Below are 21,997 nucleotides of genomic sequence, written 5' to 3' on the forward strand. Positions count from 1 at the left end.
TTACTAGGATCTCCTATCATTTAAGCTAAAAGAACTGAAAAAATAAACTACTGGTCTTTGTTGTGTTTGAGGTAGGGAGGTTTAAAGTAAAATTTCAGAGCATCCAGGAGTTCAGCTTTAAAATATAAAAACATAACCATGTATGAAGATTTTTCAGTTCTTTCTTCAGATCGTTGTAGCAAATCACTCATTACCCAACAATGACAACCCACACCAAATACAGCACATTTATAAAAACACCAGATATGTTTATTATAACAAAAGTCCTGATCATTTACAGAGGAGGGTCTGGCTGCAAAATCTCTGAGCAGTGGTTTGAGGAAATGTTGTGTGCGTGGTTCTCCTAGCAAAGAGAAAAACAAAAAAACAATTAAGTTTAATTTTTGCTGAAGGGAAAAAAAAAAAAAAAAAAAGACAGAAAGCGGGTCTGGGCATTGGATAGCTTCAGGATATCAATGTTTATATCAATATCAATGTTCTCTAAATGTCAGCTGGAGATCCTGCCAGTAATAGCACTACCTGTTGCAGGATAACAACATTATGCCACTGCCTTGCATATCTTACTTACCATGCATCAATACGGAGTGCTTTTTTTCCAAATAGTGCTGCAGCCACTAAATAATTAGGTTCCTACTCTCTCCTTTCTCTCACCAACTTTAATTTTCTGTTTGTAAGACAGAGGGCCACTATGGACTCTCCTTCCCCAGGGCCACATGGGAAAGAACATACACAGTAGGCTGACGATAGTTGTCAGCCTGCAACAGGAAGTGCCATTACTGGAAGGATTTCCAGTTAAATATTTCCACCCACAAATTTACAATTATTTACTTAGATAATCTCTAGCCAGTGAGACATGTTGCAAACACTTTAAAATGTATATATCAAAAATCTATTTGTTATGCCCCGTACACATGATCGGAAAGTTCGTCAGCAAAAGTCCAATGTGAGCTTTTGGTCAGAAATTCCGACCGTGTTTATGCTCCATCGGACTTTTGCTGTCGGAATTTCTGCCAGCAAAAGATTGAGAGCAGGTTCTCTTTTTCCGACGGAAAAAGTTCCGATTGAAAATTCTGATGCGCAAAATTCCTACGCATGCTCGGAAGCATTGAACTTTTCTCGGTTTGCTGTACGTCACTGTGTTCTTGACTGTCGAAAGTTCAGGTAACTTTTGTCTGACCGTGTTTATGGGGCATTCCACTCATGTGCCACCTTCCATCAACAAAAATGGCTTAATAGGCAAAGTCACCTGGAAGTTCTAACACCCCAAACCCCCCCCCCCCCCTCATTGCTGGGCCATTTACAAAGCGCAGTGCGCTTGAACAGTAGGGAGCCGGCTGTGAAGCCACAAGGCTTCACTGCTGGTTTCCCTTACAAGAAATAGCGGCGGCAGCAGCACCCAAGAGCCGATTAAAAATAAAAAATAATCGGTTGGGATGAAGACAGTATTGGTAGCTGCTGACTTATTTTTTCTGAAGGAGCCTGGAGCTTGCACGTGTCATTCCCACACGCACTCAAACAGCAATAGTCCCTCACGTGAGGTATCACTGTGAATGTCAGATCGAGAGAAGCAATTCTAGCACCAGACCTCCTGTGTAAATCTAAAGTGGTAACCTGTAAAGTGTCAATTAGGGATAGTAAAGTTTACATTTTTGTTGCAGTTGCACTGGTGTGCACAATTTTAAAGCGTGACAGGTTTGGTATATATTAATTTCAGCGTAACATCAACTTAGATTTTACCAAAAAATTGGTTTATGCATTGTTTTTTTTGCAAAAAAAAAAAAAAAACTGCATTTGAAAAACCGATGTGCAAATACTATGCAACAAAAAATGTCAACACCCATCAATTTATTTTCTAGGGCCTCTGCTTTTTAGCAAAAAAATACAGATTTTCACAAGTAAACAAAATGTGCCAAAAAAAAACAAAAAATAAAAATAAAAAATAAAAAACAAAAACCAAAAAAATAAAACACACCAGTCTTTAAAATATGCCAACAGGAATCAAAATCAAAAGATGCGACCTCATCACTGTCTATCTTGGATATTTTAGCAGCAAGTGGCTTTGCCATAACATCAAAGGCTGGGGAATCAATTTTTCATGTGGGGTCATAAGGTCTGAACTTACTTCAATGGGTCGATAAGCTCCCAGCCTAAAACGGCAGCATACAAGGTCCACGAAGAACTCGGCCAACCCGTGGATCATACCTGAAACCAAGGAGAAGCATCAGTGAGTGAGAGAGTGACATTATCATTCATGCAACTCCACTCACATTTTTTTCTATTATGTCATGTGTGAGCACTTGGTATCAGCCTTCCACCATCCATATACAGACAAGCTCAGACTGGGAACGAGAGAAGTAGGACAAGGAGCCAATCAGGTGTGATGCAGTGCAAGCAGCATGCTGATAGCAATTAAAGAGCAGAGTGACAAAAATAGCCTCCATTCTCCTGCTTCTACTTCCTCTAGCCAGGTACCAACCTGATTTTTATCCACTGCAGTTAACACCCACAGGTTCCTGCCCCACCCTCTGACTGGACAGTAACAGAAGCAGCACTATGAGCTCATGTCTGTCACCCTGTTCTCTCCCCCTATCTGCCCCTTGAACTGCAAAATACGATTGGCTCCTTGTGCTGTTTCACCTTCCTGTAAAAGGGACTGAGAAACTGATACCTAGATTCAGGTACTCACATTGTTTGCATTAACAAAACACATTAAAAAGGATTACTTCATACAGCACTGCATTAAATTTGTGTCTTTTTTGTCTCTTTCTGGAAATTGGACTACAATTTTCAAAATGCAACCTCAAACTTGCCTGTGGTGGTGAATATGCCGCCAATGATGCCGCAGAGTTGCACAAGGAACTTCCACAGTGGCATGTGGTCTTCTGTGACTGTCACCATCAGGGAACTGATGTCATACTTCATGAATATACCAGAAACGCCGTGGCTACCCGTAGCATGATTGATCACACGCTCCTGTAGGGGAAGACAGACAGAGCGTCAGCGAGTCTGTAATTAGTGTGCACAACATAGGTTACCAAATAAAATGGAGGCAAGGTAATTCTGCCATCCATGATGACCAATTAGATTCTTCTATTATGTTTTACCCATCAACAACTCCAAGCGTATAATTAATTTCACCCCAACAGGGACTCCCTTTAGAAGACCTTGCTTTGCAAATGGCATCAGGGCCTTTTTTCCTGGTTCGGGAGATGCAACATCATTAAAATGTCAATCTTACCCAAATTTTCATGTCCCTTTCAAGCATTGCCAATTCGTATACCCTCGAAATTCTCAAACAAATTAACGCTCCTGCTAGTTTACTTTATTTGGGCCCACAAAAGACCTAGGCTACAATGACGACTCTTGACTCTGCCTAAATACCACGGTGGCACCTGATATACAGAAATATTATCAGGCAGCCCATATGGGGAGACTTATTGACTGGTGTAGACATTTGAACTATGGCCACAGAGCAAGCAATCCCAAAGTGCAGTCCCATTGCGTCATGCAGCCTGGTGCTTTGCAGACCTTTCTCCCAACTTTAAAATGCATTTGACCCTGGCACTCTCCCTTTACCCCATTGCGTGGAAACCTTGCTTCTCTCTCCTGGATTGAACGGGGGCCCCCCCATTTCGTGCACTTTTAGACTAGAAATGATACCAAGCCTTGCATTTTCTGGGATCCACACATTGGCCCTCATCAGCATTGACTTCAGGGAGCAGCCGCTATTATCTAGACTTCTAGAGTGCCTTACAGCTCCAACACATTTTGAACTTCCTTCCGCCTCCAGACAGTTTACCCTCTTTGAACAATTGTGTGAGGAGACGTGCCCCCTCCCCCACTCACTTCACACTGCCATTCCTCCCACCCTCTACAGCAGTGGTCATCAACCCTGTACGCAGGGCCCACTAACAGGCCAGGTTTGCAAAATAACTAAAATACATCACAGGTGAAATCATGTGCTGCTCAGTGGTTGCAGTATTCTAGTCTGCATCTCCCCAAGGTAATACATAAAACTTGGCCTGTTAGTGGGCCCTGAGGACAGGGTTGATGACCACTGCTCTACAGGGAAGCAATTAATAGCTGCAGTGGCGGGAGGAGAGGAGTCCACTCAAGCTGCTGGTTGTGGCTGCAGTCCGGACTAGACTGTCACTCAGTCTGTGTCCGGACCGCAGTCTGCCATTTAGTGACGCCTACTCTAGAAAATGTATTAGTCTCTATGATGTCTTCTTTTGTAGTTAAAAGTGTGGTCTGCTAAACCAGTTTGTAAGGTGGCCTTATACACATGCTTTTTGATATATTTGATAAATTCAGGAAAGGTTTCCAAAAAAAAAAAAACTGTCCTAGAGGGGACCAATGGCCAATTTTCATTCTTCTTTATAACTTGAGTGATCAGATACCCTGCTCCCCAAATCATTATGGTGCCTTCTAAGCGGCCCTGTATCAGGGCCTGTGAATATGCAGTCAGGGAGTTCCCTGGTTCAACCCCCATCAAGTCCATTACAGCTGCCCTCAAACTTTGGAGCATGCAGCTAAGCTTATACAACAAGAAGATGCAGTCCTATCAATAAGGCACATAGGTTAAACCAAATTAAAAAAAAAATGTTAAAAAAACATAAAAATGTTAAAATAAACCAAAACTAAAAAAAAAAAAATAATGTTAAAACATGATATTCTATGTATATTCATAAACAATTGCAGAGATGCAGATTTTATTTTTTTAATATACTCTGGCACCTTTTTACTACAGAAATAAGGAAAGTACAATCTGAATGGTGGACATGTAAACTTTTTACTTCCAATTCTTTGATTATACTATAAAATCCTAACTGAAGAACCATATAATTTGCAGACTCACCCTTTCTGTCACCGAGAACTGGTGGGTGTCTCCGTAAACTTTGCGGGTGTGCAGTTTGGTTGGGACAATGGTGATGAAATACTGGTACATTTGATTACCTGCAAAAACCAAAAAACATTTAGGAATTCCAATCGCAGACATCATTTCTTCAGTGCAGGGTAGACTCCTGAAGTCAAGTAAAAAGAAGATTCACTACTGCCAAATTGCCCATTTTTAATGAACAGATTTCACTCCAGGAGGAGCTTAACCATAATCCATTATTTAAAGCCACATCTCCAAGCCAGGGGTGACAAGGCTACAAGGGACACATCCTCGTTCCAAATACACAAACCAAAAGTGAAAAAAGCTGCACCATCAATCACATTCAGTGTGTGTACCTGGAGCGAGGATGAGTGCCCTAAAGCCTTGGCACCCATGGCTGGTGGTGAGGCTTTAAGGCTACCTTGAGTAGTTCCCCTTATTACAGAATTTTAGACTACTGGAGGTCACTCTTGTTTGGCTGGTAGGATCAGCTCTGATATTAGTCCTTTCTGCCACCTTTCATAGGTGCCAGAAAAAAAAAAAAAAAACACATGATCAGAAAGCACCACTTTTCCAGCTGCTTACCACTGCATGCTAGTAATCCAAATACCAACGTTACACTATTGATATTACAGATAGTGACGGATGAACAGCATCAAGATCACTAGAGAGGGCAGAGAAAGGACTTTCTTTCTGACAAGGGACAGTATGCTGAATTTAAGGAGTGATATTATAGTAACAAGTGGATAGTTTCTCTGCCTTGTTGTTTAGTCTGGCCGACACGAAAAGTACCAGTTACTTACCGGTAACTGTCTTTCTGGGAAATCTTCCAGGACGGCACACCTGAGAGATGAGAGGCTCCTCCCTACAGGAAACACAATCAATCGACAGCTGTTTTAAGTCCCCACCCTTCCCCTTGATCCTCAGTTTGTAGAGAAGTAACTCCTGAACCAGGTTCACAAGGGAAATCATTCCTCATAGGTACTCACCTTCTAGTGTTCTAGAATTTTCCCTCCTCCAACGGGCGGGAAGTAGGCCTGCCGTCCTGGAAGATTTCCCAGAAAGACAGTTACCGGTAAGTAACTGGTACTTTTCTCAAGTCATCTTCCAGGACGGCACACCTGAGAGGATAAACAAGTACCTCAGGCCTACCTTAGGGTGGGGCCACTGCAAAACCCTCTTGGCGAACCTTGGCTCTGCAGTGAGCTTTACCTCCACTCCATACGCTCATATGCTTGATGAAGGCATGTTAGCTGGATCATGCGGCTGATCTGCAGGTCTGCTCCACAGATGTTCCTGCCTTTTCCGCTTCAGATGCAGTATCTAGGTGAAATGGGCTCTTAAAAATGGAATCAGAAAACATGTTAAACTTGTAGGTTAGCAATGTTGCCTATCTCACACATCTAACAACCATGGCCTATTATGCCTGTAGGTGCTACTTAGAACCACTAAAAAGATAAATAAGAGACCTGTGTAAGACAAGGACACTACATTAATCAATAAGAGGGCCTGTCTTAACACTATCCTGTTGAGGGAAATAAAACTGCTTCCTTTTTATCTTTATGTCAGCAAAAGACTAAAGGGAAGCCTACTTAAGGGAAATAGATTAACAGAAGCTTGAACCCTGGGTTTAAGGCACGCCCAATCTATGTCCTTACTTACGCCTGAGAGCCTTCTTCAGGAGATTAAAGTCCCTAGCAGGAGTAGACTACCCATATTGCTATGTCTAGTTTTGCTAAAAGGGCAAAATGAAGGCCATGCACCGAGCCGAAACCTATTCGATCGGGTATACATCTTTATACTTCATCCTCAGGCCCTAATACTCCTCTGAACAGAACTCTCCAAGTTCTTACTAAACAGGGCGATTCATTATCCCCTTCCTCCAGTGTCCCATAACCCTACAGGGCTTCAACCCTAGGAAATGGTTCTGGCATCCCTGAATGCAAGTGGTCAAGGTTTTCTGACATGTGGCAGCTGCAGCCCGAACTCCTGGCCCCTCCATGGAAAAGAAGGCTGAAATACAAAAAGGTGATACATGCATTAATAATATCACAAATAAAATGATCATAGATTGTGGGCATGGCACAATAGATTTAGACAGAAAGGACACAAGCATAGACAACAATGTTGTGTGCCTGAGTGTGACTAGCTAAACCAATATATCAAATATGGGAAGAGACCCAAATCTGAACCTCAACGTAGACAAACAGTCCTCATAGTCTGGTTTTCTGATGTGCTGCCAAGACGTAAAAACATTAAGACTCAAGCAAACCCTAAATGCTGCGTATTTCTTTAGTGCAGCTAGCTAGGTCATAACTGATATATAAATACGGAAAGGACAGGAACCCCCTTTACTGTTGTGCTTTACCTATGTACAGCAAAACAAGGCTATAAAGACAGAAAGACCCAAACTTCTATGTTGTGTATTTCTGACAAACCACCACAGTTATAAGATTAATATGAACACCAACTCCCGTGTTGTGCATTTCTGCTATGCCACAGGGAAAAATATGGAACACAAGACAATCCTTTCTGTCATGCACTTCTGTAGTGTAGTTCAGATAGAACCAACACTGAGAAAGGACACGAGCAACCTGCAGCATTGTGTTTTTCTGAAACAGAAAGTACCAACAAGCTTCAATCTTGAGTATTTCTGCTGTGCAACAACATAAAAGCAGACACTGAGGAAAAAGACAGACAGCCTTTACAGCTGCAATCTTTCTGGTCTGCTGCAAAATAAAACAATAACGCCATGATGAGTATTCCTGCTGTGTAGCAAAACCTCAATCAGAAGGGACAGATAAGTTTAGGGTTCCCACCCCCGTGCGACCCAACCTGCGACTTGGGACTGCAAGACGCATGAGAAGTCATATACTATGGCTTCCAATGGGTACCATTTGTGTCTGTGCGACACCAGCAGTCCCTGATTCCTGGATCCACAGACCTCAAGATTACACAGGTCGCAGGGAAAAAAACAAATAGCAATTTTCAGGTCGAACAAGTAAGGGGTCCCCAATGCTGTGACTCCCTGGAGGATTGCAGCCAACAAACCCCTGCTGTGTATCCCTAAGATGCAGAAAGGTAGATCCATGAGAAACACTGCTTAGCCTGATCTACAAACGATAAGGCAGTAAATATAGGACATACAGGACACAAACATTCAATCTTTGTGTATGTCTGATGTGTAGTAATATACCAATACTGAGCAGAGAGGCCACCATCCTCAATGTGTCTCTCAGCTGAGCAGCAAAAACAAAAACAGAAAAAGACAAGCAACCTTCACTGCTGTGTCCTTTCTGATATGCAGCCAATAAGGCAGTATATGCAAGACATAAAAGGACAGACAACCTTCAATCTTGTATATGTCTGATGTGCAACAATATAACAATTCTGAATAGAGATAGCACATCCATATTGAAGCGATTTGGCCTTGCGACTCAACATGTCAAATCGCATGGCTAAAATCAGCACAACACCACTTTGTGGTGCTACATGGATTACCAAAGGCAGTATATGTACTACACCTGGCAGGGGTTCAATTTGTATTTCTACTATGTAGCCCAACAAATTCGAACCATCAATTTTCACTGCTGCCTTTCTGATAAGGCAGTAATACAGGACACAAAACCTCACAGACCTTAATGCTGTATAAATCTGATGTGCAACAATAAAACACTATGAATAGAGATAGCACATCCATATTGAAATGATTTGTCATGCGACTCAACATGTCAAATCGCATGTTTAAACTCGGCAGCCATTGCTGTTAATAGCACTGTCTGAATCAGCACAGCGCCACGCAAATCAGGACCATCAGACTTCACTGCTGCCTTTCTGATAAGTAACCAACAAGGCAGTAAAACAGGACACAAAGCCCCACAGACAGACCTCAATCTTGTGTATGTCTGATGTGCAGCAATATAACCATTATGAGCAGAGATGTCACCAGACTCAATGATGTGCATTTCTGCTGTGCAACACAAAACCAGAAAGTACAGACCACCTTCACTGTTGTATTTTTCTGATCTGTAGCCAAACAAAGCAGTACCTTTAGTATATAAAGGACAGCAAACAAGCTTCAGTGCAGTGCATTTCTGATGTACAGCAATATAGCCCTTATAAGCAGAGATGTCACAAATCTCAATGTGTATTTCTGCTGTGCCATAAAATCATCCCAGCAAGCACAAACCTTCACTACTGAGGTCTACTGGTGTGCAGCCAATGAGGAGTCATGGTCTATCCCTTTATGAAATAACCAACAGGCAATTTATTTCATAGGCATAGCCTGGGCTGTAGATACTAAACCTTCACCACCAGAGAAGGAACAGATCCTAAAATGGTTGGACACCCTACTATTAGTAGTAGTTGTTGTCCTACCTTACCTCCATAGACTGAGCAAACGCTAGCCAGCACATATCCAGGTGGTGCTGATTAGCAACTAAAGTCTCAATGAGCCCAGCCCTAGAGACCAATTTAAGACCTCTCTAGAAGAGGTGGTTACCAGTTTAGCCTGGGAGGTAAATAGCTATTTGCAGGCTTCAAACAATTAATTATGTAGCTCTTGCATAGGTTTGCACAGAAAATCCTCAATTAAAAGGATGTAGGGAGCGATCTATGGTGAATCGCCTTTAGATCTGCCACTGAGTGGATTGTAGCCCAAACCAATAAAAAAAGTTTCTTCTTACCTCCTACACTATAATATAAACACAGTGTAAAGGTGGAGTGGGAGGTTGGAGCTTATGAAAGTTAACTATAGCCCCAAAAGGAGGATCTGTGACAAGGGAACCCCTACTGTGCCACACAGTAGCTTGGTCTCTGCCCATCCTTGAATGTTAGGTCAGCTTTTAAACATTGTGAAGCAACTTCAGATTCCTAGCAGCTGGGCTAGTAGGGCCAGTAACCTAGTGCACCTGCTGACCAGGGGAGCTTCTGAATCCACCAACCACTGCCCAATTAATAACCTGTTCAGTGGTATACCTGGCCTGTAAGTAACTTTGTATCTACCAGGTCCCCTCTGTACGCTATATTCATCCCTACTAAATGTACCACAACTGGGCATGTAGGGAGAGGCTGGCAACCTACTGCTGCGATAACCACAGTGTCTCTGCTGTAAGAGGGAGCTGTGGCTGGTGGTTTTAGCAGTGGCGTCTGCGCTATTTGTATCCCGACCCCAGGTTCTGCACTGCACCAGTCAGTATATACACGGGGAAGGGGGAGCAATGGCCTACCTACCTCTTTCTCATCTGAGGTGGTTTAGGCACACTCGTTCCTCTGCACCACCTGTCCACCATACAGCTTCTCTGATGTAAGAGGGAGCTGCGGCTGGTGTTTTTAGCAGAAGCTTAAGGGCTATTTGAATCCAGACCCCAGGTGAGATCTCAAATGCCCAGGAACCCTCTGGCTGGAATTGGGGATTTTGCAGCTAAATTCCCACGGCAAAAGGAAAGTAAAGTACTCACCGTTGTCGTCTTCCTCTTTTTGCCACAGCCAGCGGGCTTGCTTTTCCATCCTTATGGTCCACACGCAAGGAGGATAGCCGCCAAAGTGCTCCCCCCCCCAACTGCTGTCCCCATAGGGAAGTCAGTCTATATACATGGGGGGGGGGGCAATGCCTTCCATTCCTCATTCCCATCTTCATATCTGAGGTGGTTAAGGCAGACATCCACCGTAGTAAACTGGTGCCTCCTTGCTCTAGAGAAAGGAGGATGTGGGCGCCTGCTCCTACTGACTCTCAGCCTTCCCTCCTGGGTAAGAACGCCGCTGCCATTTTCCCGAAGTTTGAAAATGACGCGGGTGCTTGTTGCCACGCCCTCTCCGGCAGCCCACGCGAGCTACCGGGGACCCAGGAGTCGGGGACAAGCCCCCTGGAAAGAACCGATGGCCAGCACCCCTGTCTGAACAGCCACCTGTACAGGTAAGGAGGGGGGAGACAGGATAATGGCCCCTGAAGTTCTGGGTACACCACTGTACCCAGGGTCCTTCAGCTCTCAGGGGGGCTCTTCCAATTTCTGCTGCCCGCCCTGAGGAAAAGATAGGGGAACCCCCCAGGAAGGACAAGAATATCCTACCAGACCCAGAGGCTTCCCAGGCTTGTGGTCCGGCTCCCAGGGGGAGACCACCAGCCCCAGGCTTCGGGTCATTTGGAAAAAAACAAACAGTTTCGCTGTGTAGGGAGAAACACAATCAAAAACTGAGGATCAAGGGGAAGGGTGGGGACTTAAAACAGCTGTCGATTGATTGTGTTTCCTGTAGGGAGGAGCCTCTCATCTCTCAGGTGTGCCGTCCTGGAAGATGACTTGAGAAACATTCACAAGCTTGATATGAGCCTTAGGATACAACTTACCATTTTTATTGCCTATGCAGGAGTGTTCTGTTTAGATGTGTGCTTGCACCATCTAGTGGCCTTTATTAGGTAATGCAGTGCCTGGCCATGACAGACACAAAGTCTCCCAGGACTGAGCGTCACTCACGTAATGACGCGTGAGTGCAGCTCAGTCCTGAAACACTCTGAGCGCATCCTACGTGATGAAGTGACCCCTGGGGGTAGGCGTGGGCTGAGCTCACAGGCAATGAGCAGAATGACCGTCATTCTGTTCAAGGAGGATTTGCTGGTGTTGGAAAAAGAAGCAAGCCAGAGACATTGCTGTGGGTGTTTCTTTAAATACAGTTCATATTTAGGAATTGTTGCATACTTATTTTATTGCTCAAAGAGTGAAAAAAAAAAAGTTTTTTGTGGTACAGCAGATGACAAAATATTTGTTTATTAAAAAGAAAGATCCACTTACTTTCTTCTGCAATTTTTTCCGTACCATCCAGGGGGTTTATAATTCCCGGCATGAGTTCACCAAAGGACATGTGGTCAATACGATGAGAGAAATTGTAGCCTAAATTAGGGAAGGGACACAAGCAATCAGCAGATCTAGTTTTCACATTAAAAGTGCACCTGTCAGAGAAATTCAGGGACCAATGTTGACAATAGTTGACCCCCCCTTCTCCCGTTGGCTGGCTGTCATATTTTGGCTTTAATAGTCAATATTATGAAGGCAGCAAGAATAGAAATAAGGAATTTAAAATTCTATCTGAATTTCTGTTACTGCATTTTCCTTCCAGGCTTGCGCCTCAGAAGTATAGAAACCAGAAGCAGCCAGTTAACCAATATTTTCAAGAGACCAGAAATGGCAGCCCAGATATTTAGATTTGGACCTCTGTTCTGACAGTGCACAGACATATGGGTCTCCAGCAGTCCAACAAATCCCCTTTACAATACTCCAATCAGCAATGCTGTTCAGGAAGCATGAGATTTCTAAATTTTCTATTTTTGTAATAAAATGTTTCTGTTAAACGATGGCTGCATAAGAGTCAGGCACATTTTTTTTTTTCTTTATAAAACAATTTGAAACTCTGTGGAAGCCCTATGAAAGCAGATATTTAGACAGTAGTGGTGTCTTGAAGCTTTCTACTATGGGCTCCGTATTGGTAATTTTTTGGCTAACCTTGAAAGGGTGTAGGGCTTGGAGGTCTGTTCAATAGTTTGGCTGTAATTCTCAAATTTGAAATAAACACTAAGAGAACCAAGGGAATAAGAGATCATACTTACTGTCATGGCTCACAAGAGCTGCCAGGTGGGCATGGCCCCTAGGATGTGGGATTGCTCTGCAGATAGATTAAAAAAAGTAAGTGATGAGGTGTTCAAAGAACTGGCCAAGCACTGACAACAGATTAGAACACACAGGACAGACCTAACCTACGTGTCGGATCTTCACTTGTCTGCATTAAGCCCAACATTTGTGTGTTTGTTCTTTCGTTTATGTGACACACTTGGAACAAGCGAGGATTGTTCGCTGTTCTACCGACTGTTCTTTATTGTTTCACCAAAATAATAAAAACCATTGAAACAGAACACACAGGGCCTTCCCAGGAAATCGGTACATGGAGTAATGGAGTAATTAATTCTATTAATTAGTAACGCTAATCAGAAAACACTGCAGCTGTGCTAAACTCATCGGGGATTTTACTGCATTTAGGCAGGGTTCACTCTGGTAAGACACAACAGTCGTACCACTTTGGATCTGGCTTTGCCCTGAAACTTGAAGTCCGACTTCAATGGACAGGGATCAGACTTTAATTCTCGACAATACCAGGCACTGTCTGGTATGAATCTTTATGGGGAACTCCACACACAATGTAAAAAAAAAAAAAAAAACCCTGCATGGGTTCCCCTCCAAGAGCAAACTAGGCCCTCCGGTCTGGTATGGATTTTCAGGAGAAACCCCCATGCCGATAAAGAAAATCCCCCCAAATCCATACCAGACCCTTATCCAAGCACACAGCCTGACAGATCAGAAAAGGGGGTGGGGGCACCTTGTCCCCATGTTGATGAGGACAAGGGCCTCTTCCCGACAACCCTGGCCGTTAGTTGTCGGGGTCTGTAGGGGGCTTATCAGTATCTGGAAGCCCCCTTTAAACAAGGGGCCCCCCCCCACACTATGTGAATGAGTATGGGGTACAATCCACATAGGGTGGGGAGACGACAGAGCTGCCTTAATAAATTACTTTAGAAACACGTGTAATGAGTTTTATTTTTGCCACTTTTTTTTTTTCAGGTGAATGGGTAGGGGGTATCCAATATTCATTCACATAGGGTGTGGGGGCGGGATCTGGGGGCTTTCAGATTCTAAGCCCTGCCCGCATACCCCGACAACCAATGGCCAGTGTTGTCAGGAAGAGGCCCTTGTCCTCATCAACATGGGGACAAGGTGCTTTGGGGTGGTTGCCCAAAAGCACCCACCCCCCCATGTTGAGGGCATGTAGCTGAGGGGGGGGGGGAGTAGTAAGGGGGCAGCTCGCTCATCCCCTTTCCTGACCTGCCAGGCTGTGTGCTCGGATAAGGGTCTGGCATGCCTTTTTTTTGAGGGTGGGGGTTCCCTTTAAAATCCATACCAGAACGAAGAGCCTTACTGGCAATTGCAGTGCTAAATTATCTTCTGCAGCTGTGCAGGGGGTGCTAGGTTGTGCAATATTCCTGGAGTACTTGACCTACACATTCACATAACTTAGCAACTGGTTTCTCGGGCCACCAGATGATTTGTGCAGTGAAAATTCAATGGTGCATTACAGCAATACCTATAGGAAAACGGAAGCCCTAATTCCATGGGACTGCTCCCTTAATGCAGTTTAGGATTACATTGTGACCACATGCCAACAATGAATATTCTCTATTAACCCTTTGCACACTGCCACAGACTCTCAGATACGTCTAGCAAAACTCTGCATATATTGTAATACATCCCGGTTAACTGAGTCAATGATCCATCTCTGACCAGTAGCTACTCTGCTGTGCAAAATGCAGAATACTTACTTTAATGGAAATATTGGGGTTGATTTACTAAAACTGGAGTGCAAAATCTGGTGCAGCTGTGCACAGAAACCAATGAGCTTCTAGTTTGTTTTTTTGTCAAAGCTTAACTGAACAAGCTGAAGTTAGAAGCTGATTGGCTATCATACACAGCTGCACCAGATCTTGCACTCTCCAGAATTAAAAGCTGCCTGCTAAAAAGCATGCAGATGGTGGTAACATTTCTTAGAAAGGCCAAATTACAGCCACAGAAGCAACCTATAAGCAATGTTTATTTATGAAATAAAGATTTTTTTAAAATGAAGGAATTGGGAAAAAAAAAAAAAAAAAAAAAAAGAGATACAATAAACTTGTTTGGGCACTCCACTTTCTTGCGACAGAAGCAAATGAAAGTCTGAAATAGGAAAATACACAACAATCTGATGCATTAGGAACCAATCCTAGTCTACTCAGTACTACTAGGTAAGTGGGATCATTGCTGTATATAGGACAGGCATTGATTCACATTGAGAGTAACAAAAATAATCCCTCCATAACTTCCTTTCTGCCTCTGGTGACATGCAACACAAATAGACATACTTGCCCACAGTGATGTGGAAATTTCCAGCCACTTTATTAATTTCCAGGTGCCCATGGATGCGGCAGGCACTCAGCGGCTCTGTAGGTGGGTGTTCCCTGCAATCAATCACAGGTGAAAATGGTTAGTTTGGATGTTTGGCCTCACATATAAATGGTCTAGCCAGACATGGAGCAGTTCTCTCCCAACGGCCAATTGGCTTCTCCCTTTCTTGCTGCTAGAAGGGAGACTGGTCTTCAGTCAGCAGTACATTTGTTTTTTTACGTTCATACATTTTTAAAAACCTAACAAAAAAAAAAAAAAACCCACACACACACTTCCTGCCAGTCAGGACCACCCTGCACATTCCCCCATGCTTTTCACTGTAACTGTCTCTATCAGACCAGCCACCACCTTTCCTTGTTCTGCCACCTCCAGCAGCAGAACCCCATCCCCCGGTTGAAGTTTAGAAACTCTGCAGAAGGGGCTTGGACACTTGCCCTGCTGTAGGGGAGAAATCCTTTTATACAAAATAGTCAGGACCCTGCACATTCCTCCATGTTTTTACACTGCCTCCATTTCTGCAACACATTACATCCCCTTCATGCTGCTCTGCCAGCTACAGCAGCAGAACCCTGAATTAATGATTGAAATACACTTTTGTAGGGGTGCCCTGTAAGGGGAAGGGGTCGTATTCGGTTCACTTCCTCTGGGCTTTAAACTTGCCTTACTGTAGGTGGAAAAATAAATAAAAAAATAAAATCACTGTTCTCACAGTGTATGGGCACAGTCAGGACCCTGCACATTTCTCCAGGCTTCTGTTTCTACCACATTATGCATCCTCTCCTCACCGTGCCACCTCCAGTGATTAAGAAACCATGCTGTACAAAGCATCCTCCACCTCACCATGCTCTGCCATTTCCGGTGGTGAAATACCAGTTAAAACATTTGCAATGTAGGAGGTCAAACAACTGTCCTACAGGGGGTTAGTTACCCGCCATATAGAAAGTCACACACCTACCCTGCACTTCCCAAGGGCTTTAAACTACCTTTGTTTGAGCCAACCCAGCCACCATCTTCCTCCCGAATACACTTTCTCTCCTCACTTTGCCCTGCCACCCCAGTTGTGGAACCCCTTGGGGATCCTTTGCAGAACACTAGGGTTCTGCAGAACAACAATTGAGAAACTCAGCTGTAGGGGGGTCAAACCTCTGTCCTGTTGGGGATTGCACACATGCCAGGTCGTGCAACAGCCCTGTAGGGGAGGATCAGACACTTGTCCTGCATGGTGTTCCCCCACTTCCTTGCAGCTTTCTCTGCTGCACCTGCCTCATGGAGGACAGGAGGGTGTCACTTTTCTCACTGGGTACAAGCATAGTCAGGCCTCTGAAGATCTTCCAGGTTTTACAATGCCTCTATTTCTGCCAGCTCAGCCACCACCCTCTTTACAGACACTGCAACCTTTCCTTATCCTGCTTGGTCACCTGCACCAGCAGGACCCCCGTTGAGAAACCCTGATATAGACTATAGTTCAGAAAGATAGCCAGGAGCTAGCATTTTTTTTGTCAACAATGGCAATCTACTTAGTTCTTCCCCGACAGACCTGCTTGAAGATAAAATGGTTAGAAATGATGGGTTTTCGGATGCCAATTTTGATGAGTTTTTCACGATGGTTGTTCTCTCACCTGGGTGGAAGGGCGGTGACCGAGCTCTTCATAGCACTTTTAAAGAGAAGATCCTGCAGTGAGATTTCATCTTGTAATCGGTTTTGGATCTGCTGCAGCATCCTGCATACACAGACAGGGGATCTTAATGAGACATCACTCAGCAGCCCCTCCTCATACATCCCTCCTTAGTCCTTCCCCATACACATCCTGCATTTTTTACAGATCTTCGACTCCCATAGCAACCTAAACTTATGCAATTCCTCCCCTTACTCTTCACCCCCATACTTCCCTCCTGCAGTCCCCGCTATACCACATCCCCATACTTTCCTCAATAGCCTCTCCCAATACTTCCCTCTTCATGCAGCCCTTCCCTACATTTTCCCCCTCGCAGCCCGCTTCACATTCCACCCCTCTGTATACCCAAAATCCCCCCCACACACACACACCCAACTATAGCCCTTCCTGTTAGCTCCATATTCCCCCATCTCACCTTTGCCACTGCCGCTGCTGAGGGGTCAGGTCAAAGAGCACCTGGGAAATGAGGTTTACAAAGAGCTGTTGAGTTTTATTGGTCTTTGTGAGAGAAAAAAAAATGATCATGTGCATTTATAGATTTCGATTTTGAGAATTATAATCACGTTTCCGCTATAAGAGATTAGATAGTACAGTCACTAGAAATGTTAAATAACTAAAAAGGTCATGATAAAATTAGTCACACAGAGATTCTATTGTTTTGGTAGACTATGCTTGTACTGAAAATTTGCACAACAGATTGCTTGTCCTGTGAGCCCAAAACAAAAGGTCAACACTGAGCAGAAATACTGCATACATTATTTATTTTATGAGACACAGCCCTGTTGGTAACCTAACTTTTTGTCAAGTGATGTAGCATGGTCACCTCTCTGCCTTGTGGACAGTGAAGGAGCAGCAGAAGACTGAGAAGATGATCCTTCTCCTCGTGCAGCTTCCTTCCTGCCAGCACTTGTGCATGCAGGAAAGCCTGTTTGGCTATGATTGCTGGCCATCCCTCTCAAAGTCTTCTAGTTCTAATGTCCATAAGATTCACTGGAGGGTGTAATGAAGTTGAGCAATTGCTGCTGTGTGGAGGCCATAAAGCGAACCTGTTGCTCTACTCTAGGTGTGCTTTAAAGCATTCATTCTCAACCAGGGTTCTGTGAAACCCTAGACTTCCTCCAGAAGTTTGCTAGAGATTCCTTGAGCTGTGGTTGGTTGATTGGCCTCCCCTTTCATTATGCCCGTACAGTTAAAGGGAAAGCACCTCAAGTCCCAGTCAAAGGCATGACACCAATGATCTTTACTGGTGCCATTCTGCCCACCACTGTAGGGCTTTTTCTGACCATCAATGAAAAGGGCATTTTCCCCACTAACCGCTGTTGAATTGGTTCTCCGTGTACCCTCTAAGAAAGGCTGCTTTAAAGTGCACATTCATCCAAAATGGACATCTCAGCATATAGTAGATAACTACACTCATAACAAAATGCTCCTTGTTCTGTAACTAAACAGATTCTATGACTCCAATAGTTTTCAAAATAATAAAAAACAAAACAAAAAAAAAAAAACACAACAACACACCATTGCACTTACCGGCTCATACACCAGTCCCTCTGATGACGTCACCATGGTCTCAGCCAGATCCAGGACATCAGCGCCAATATCTGGGGAATACAAGAGATACTATATTAGGAGGAGGCAGAAAGAAGACAGAACAGTGCCACCTGCTGCAGAACAAGACACTTACACTGACACCTCATTGCTACTGTGATGTCAATATTCAGCCGAAGTTTACTGGAAGAAAAAAAAAAAAAAAAGACAAGTATAAAACACTCATCGTGGAAATGAGGCCAGTGGAAAAAAAAAAAAAAAAACGTAAAAACTAATGTAGAGAATAAAAAAAAATTATAATAAAAAAAAGGAGAGAATTAAAAAAAAAAGCTGGCGGCATCCTACTAAACTCTAACATGAATAGCTTTATTGTTCCAGACAGACAAACTTTAGACCTCCTCCTGTGACATTTTTACCCAAAGACTGGCCTTTATTGCAGAAAGAAGCGAGAAGCAGTTACATGTCCATAAAACTAATTAATGACCTTGCTAAAATAATACATCTTGTGTTATATTTCAAACAATGTTGTTAGGGCTCGTTCACACTATTGCTGGTCTCTGAAGAATGATCTGCATTCTCCTCACCATCCGCTTTAACCCATTGAACCCCGCACTAGCGCTCCGCAACTGTATGCAGTGCACGTGGATGCGGGGCAGCTCCTAAAGAGACTGTGAATATTTCCTGCCGCAGTTGCAAAGCAAGAGATTTCCATCACCTGGTGAAGTCTTTGTCCACTTCATAGTCGTATCTCATCCAGGTCTCTCGATACACAAGGAACTCCAGCACCGTCAGGATGCCCATAAAAGTGAAGGCCAGGAGAGATACTGGGATGGGAAACACAAGAGACACAGAGTCAGACAAGGGACATGCAAAACAATGATCTACTAATGGAGCAGCTTTCTATCCGCTGAATGAAGATGACACAGTAGGCCAGGGGTCAGCAATCTTGCCACTCTAGCTGTAGTAGAGCTACAGGTCCCAATGTAGCATTGCAAGATGGATACAGACACGACTCAGAGGCATGACGGGATTTGTAGTTTCGCCACAGCTAGCGTGCCGAGGCTACCTACACCTGCAGTAATCTGTTGAAAAGATGCACAAACACTGTTTTTTTAATGGGCGAGTACTGATACTTTCGGTCAAGTACTCAGCGATACAGAGTATCGATATTTGGCGGTACAATTTGTGTTAATGCCAAAAAAAGTTGGCGCAAATGGCACTGCAAAGAATCGCATGTGATTTGAACAGGATTGCAGTGCGATTCCTATCTGAATCGCATGCAGTGTGTGTAGAAAGGTATTATATCGCCATCTAGTGTGCAGTTTAAAAAAAAAAAATGTTAGAACTCAGAGTACATATCTGGCCACATGCAAAATAATCTACGAGGGTGGCCTGGTGTGCCGCTGGTAGCAAATCAGGGCTGCCGGAGCAGCTTACAGGGCTGATGGAGACGTTTCCAGAATCCTGTGAGTATAGGGTGAAAGTGATGTCAGCTTGGGGGCAGACCGTATCTACATCTCATCCAGCGACTCCGATTTGCTATGAGATATGCACGGAGTGCTAAAATTTTTTACACTGGCCAGTAGATTGCAAAGCAATCCTTTTCTACATACACACGAGGGGTGGGGAAAATAGGTTGTGATTCAGACAGGTATGGCATCGAATTCCTGTTCAAATCGTATGCGATTCTTCGTAGTGCAAATTGCGGCCATTCATTTTGTATTGACACAGATCGCCCTGCAAAGTATCGGTTTCGGTATCATTTGGGCAAGAACCAACACTCGTTCAAATGCATGCATACATATACACACACTTTTTTTTTATTGGGTGGTGGGGGGGATACAGCACTATACACACTAGGTGTGTGTAACTGTATGTATCCCATTACCTGCAGGTAGCCGTTTCTGGCAACACTTTCCCTGTAGGGCCGTATACTGCCCTAAGTGGATATCTTTAAGTGCTGTGATGGATAACAGCAGTGGCTGCTGTAGAAAAAAGCTGAGTTGCGCCCCCGCCATTCCAAGAACTTGTATTACTACTCTCCCACAATGCATCACCTTCTGTAAATGGAGGAGGAGCCACTAAATAACAGAATCTCACGCATTTACAGAACACGATACACAACTTTTCTCAGTAGCAACCGCTACTCTTAATCTTTACAGCCATGAAAGGCAGGCAATCAAGGCAGTATCCAGGTGGCTGTGAAGAGACATTGAAGGAAGATTTTTTACCAGAAGCAGGTAATAGGATACACATACCTAATGTGTTTAGTACTGTATCCCCCAACCCAAAAAAAAAAAAAAAAAGGGGGGGGGGGACATACTAAACTTTAGCTTTGAATGTTCCGTTTACTTTCATCCTAGAAGTGTCAGGAAGTACAGCACATAACAGCATGCGACTCACCGGTTCCCCGACTCGCTGACGTCTCTACATAGCTCTCAGGGACCTTGGGAAAAGCATCAAGCTCTTTGACCAGACTCAGCGTCTTCTTGCGGCTCAGGCGCCTCATGTTTCTGACCTCCTTCCCCTGGAACCCACAGCGACCAACCAGTGATGACCGTCACAGGAGAGATCTGTCAACAAAATGTAACAACTTTTTAAAGGGTTATTCCACCCAAAATCATTTTTGGAGGGGGGGGGGCGGTATGGGTTGGGGTGGATAGGTGGGGCCTTATAACCTGAGTCGGCCTCTGGATTCTTATGTCTTTGATGCTCCAACAGTGAAATATACTAGTAGTTCTGCTCCTGTCCACCTGGGAGATTTGGTTGTCTCCCCTGCCTTGGCGTTTCAACTTCTCTGGTTACATTGTCCATCATCTGAATTAAATGATCCTTTATTAGAGAAGATGTCCTCACTCAAACTAAAATCAGAGCCATGGGGAGAGCAAAGGGTGGTGGAAAGATCATACACAGCCTGGCAGGACTTCCAGCATCCATTTTCTGAGTCTTGGATGTAAACAGAATGACAAATAAATGTCTCTAGAAATTTGATCTGATTACCTCCAGCAGGGACAAACAGGATGTAAGAAGTGATGCGTGCACATGGACAGGAGGAGCTGTGCAGGGCTGCAGTCATCATACAGAAATTACAGACACCCGACAAGACAGCTACTGTAAGATTTGTGGGAAACCAATGTTACTCCTTTAACTGCTACATGTTGTATGGAGGTGGCAGTAGGGGGGTGGCTGCAGCCATTGGTAATGTGTAAATTGGACAATCCCATGACTGACTATCTGTGCAGCCACCCCATTACTTCTCCATACTCCAGCAATGGCCACCTTTTTGTCCCTATGTCATAAGAAAAAAAAAGAAAAAGGTTTTAAAAAAAAAGTGTAAAAAAAAAAAAATGTAAGTTTCACCAAAGCATTTATAATCAAATATACTCCCATAGATGCACAGACACCCCCTCTCTCTTTCTCTCTCTCTCTCTCTTTCTCCTACGCACCAATACGTTGATTGCGCTACACATTGCCGTTCATGTCGGAGTGAAAGTAATAATTCTAGGCCCTTTTTTAAAGTGGTTCTAAAGGCACAAGGTTTTTACCTCCTTGCATTCTATGCATGAAGGTAAAAAAAAAACCCTTCTCTGTGCAGCTCCCCCAATACTAACTAGAGCCCGATCAAGTGATGTGCACAATAGCCTAGACCAGCTAGAGAGGGGGGAGAGAGAGAGAGAGGGGGGGGGGGGAGAGAGAGAGAGAGAGAGGGGGGGGGGGGAGAGAGAGAGAGGGGGGGAGAGAGAGAGAGAGAGAGAGAGAGAGAGAGAGAGAGAGAGAGAGAGAGAGAGAGAGAGAGAGAGAGAGAGAGGTGGGGAGAGAGAGAGAGAGAGGAGGGGAAGAGGAGAGAGGAGAGAGGGGGGAAGAGAGAGAGTGAGGGGGGGAAGAGATAGAGAGAGAAGAGAGAGAGAGAGAGAGAG

General features: G+C 44.1%; 1 protein-coding gene across 2 annotated transcripts in view; it reads right to left on the bottom strand.

The window, feature by feature from the left end:
• Nucleotides 1–227: 227 nt before the first annotated feature.
• The window catches only part of ERGIC2 (ERGIC and golgi 2), a 23,699-nt gene continuing 1,929 nt past the window's right edge, over nucleotides 228–21,997 (bottom strand). For both annotated transcript variants that reach the window (XM_077469001.1, XM_077469002.1), the window contains exons 2-14: nucleotides 20,484–20,653; nucleotides 18,796–18,904; nucleotides 18,217–18,263; nucleotides 18,063–18,133; nucleotides 16,948–16,988; nucleotides 16,476–16,577; nucleotides 14,814–14,909; nucleotides 12,477–12,532; nucleotides 11,665–11,763; nucleotides 4,859–4,956; nucleotides 2,811–2,973; nucleotides 2,123–2,202; nucleotides 228–343 (exon numbers count right to left, since the gene is read on the bottom strand). In XM_077469001.1, the coding sequence (XP_077325127.1) occupies nucleotides 275–343; nucleotides 2,123–2,202; nucleotides 2,811–2,973; nucleotides 4,859–4,956; nucleotides 11,665–11,763; nucleotides 12,477–12,532; nucleotides 14,814–14,909; nucleotides 16,476–16,577; nucleotides 16,948–16,988; nucleotides 18,063–18,133; nucleotides 18,217–18,263; nucleotides 18,796–18,904; nucleotides 20,484–20,589 (1,137 nt within the window). In that variant the 5' untranslated portion in view covers nucleotides 20,590–20,653 and the 3' untranslated portion in view covers nucleotides 228–274. The remainder of the gene's footprint in view (nucleotides 344–2,122; nucleotides 2,203–2,810; nucleotides 2,974–4,858; nucleotides 4,957–11,664; nucleotides 11,764–12,476; nucleotides 12,533–14,813; nucleotides 14,910–16,475; nucleotides 16,578–16,947; nucleotides 16,989–18,062; nucleotides 18,134–18,216; nucleotides 18,264–18,795; nucleotides 18,905–20,483; nucleotides 20,654–21,997) is intronic.

The sequence above is a fragment of the Lithobates pipiens genome, unplaced genomic scaffold (genome assembly GCF_037356315.1).
Source record: "Lithobates pipiens isolate NorthernLeopardFrog02 unplaced genomic scaffold, aLitPip1_a1.2 Scaffold_8, whole genome shotgun sequence".
NCBI classification, from domain to species: Eukaryota; Metazoa; Chordata; class Amphibia; order Anura; family Ranidae; genus Lithobates; species Lithobates pipiens.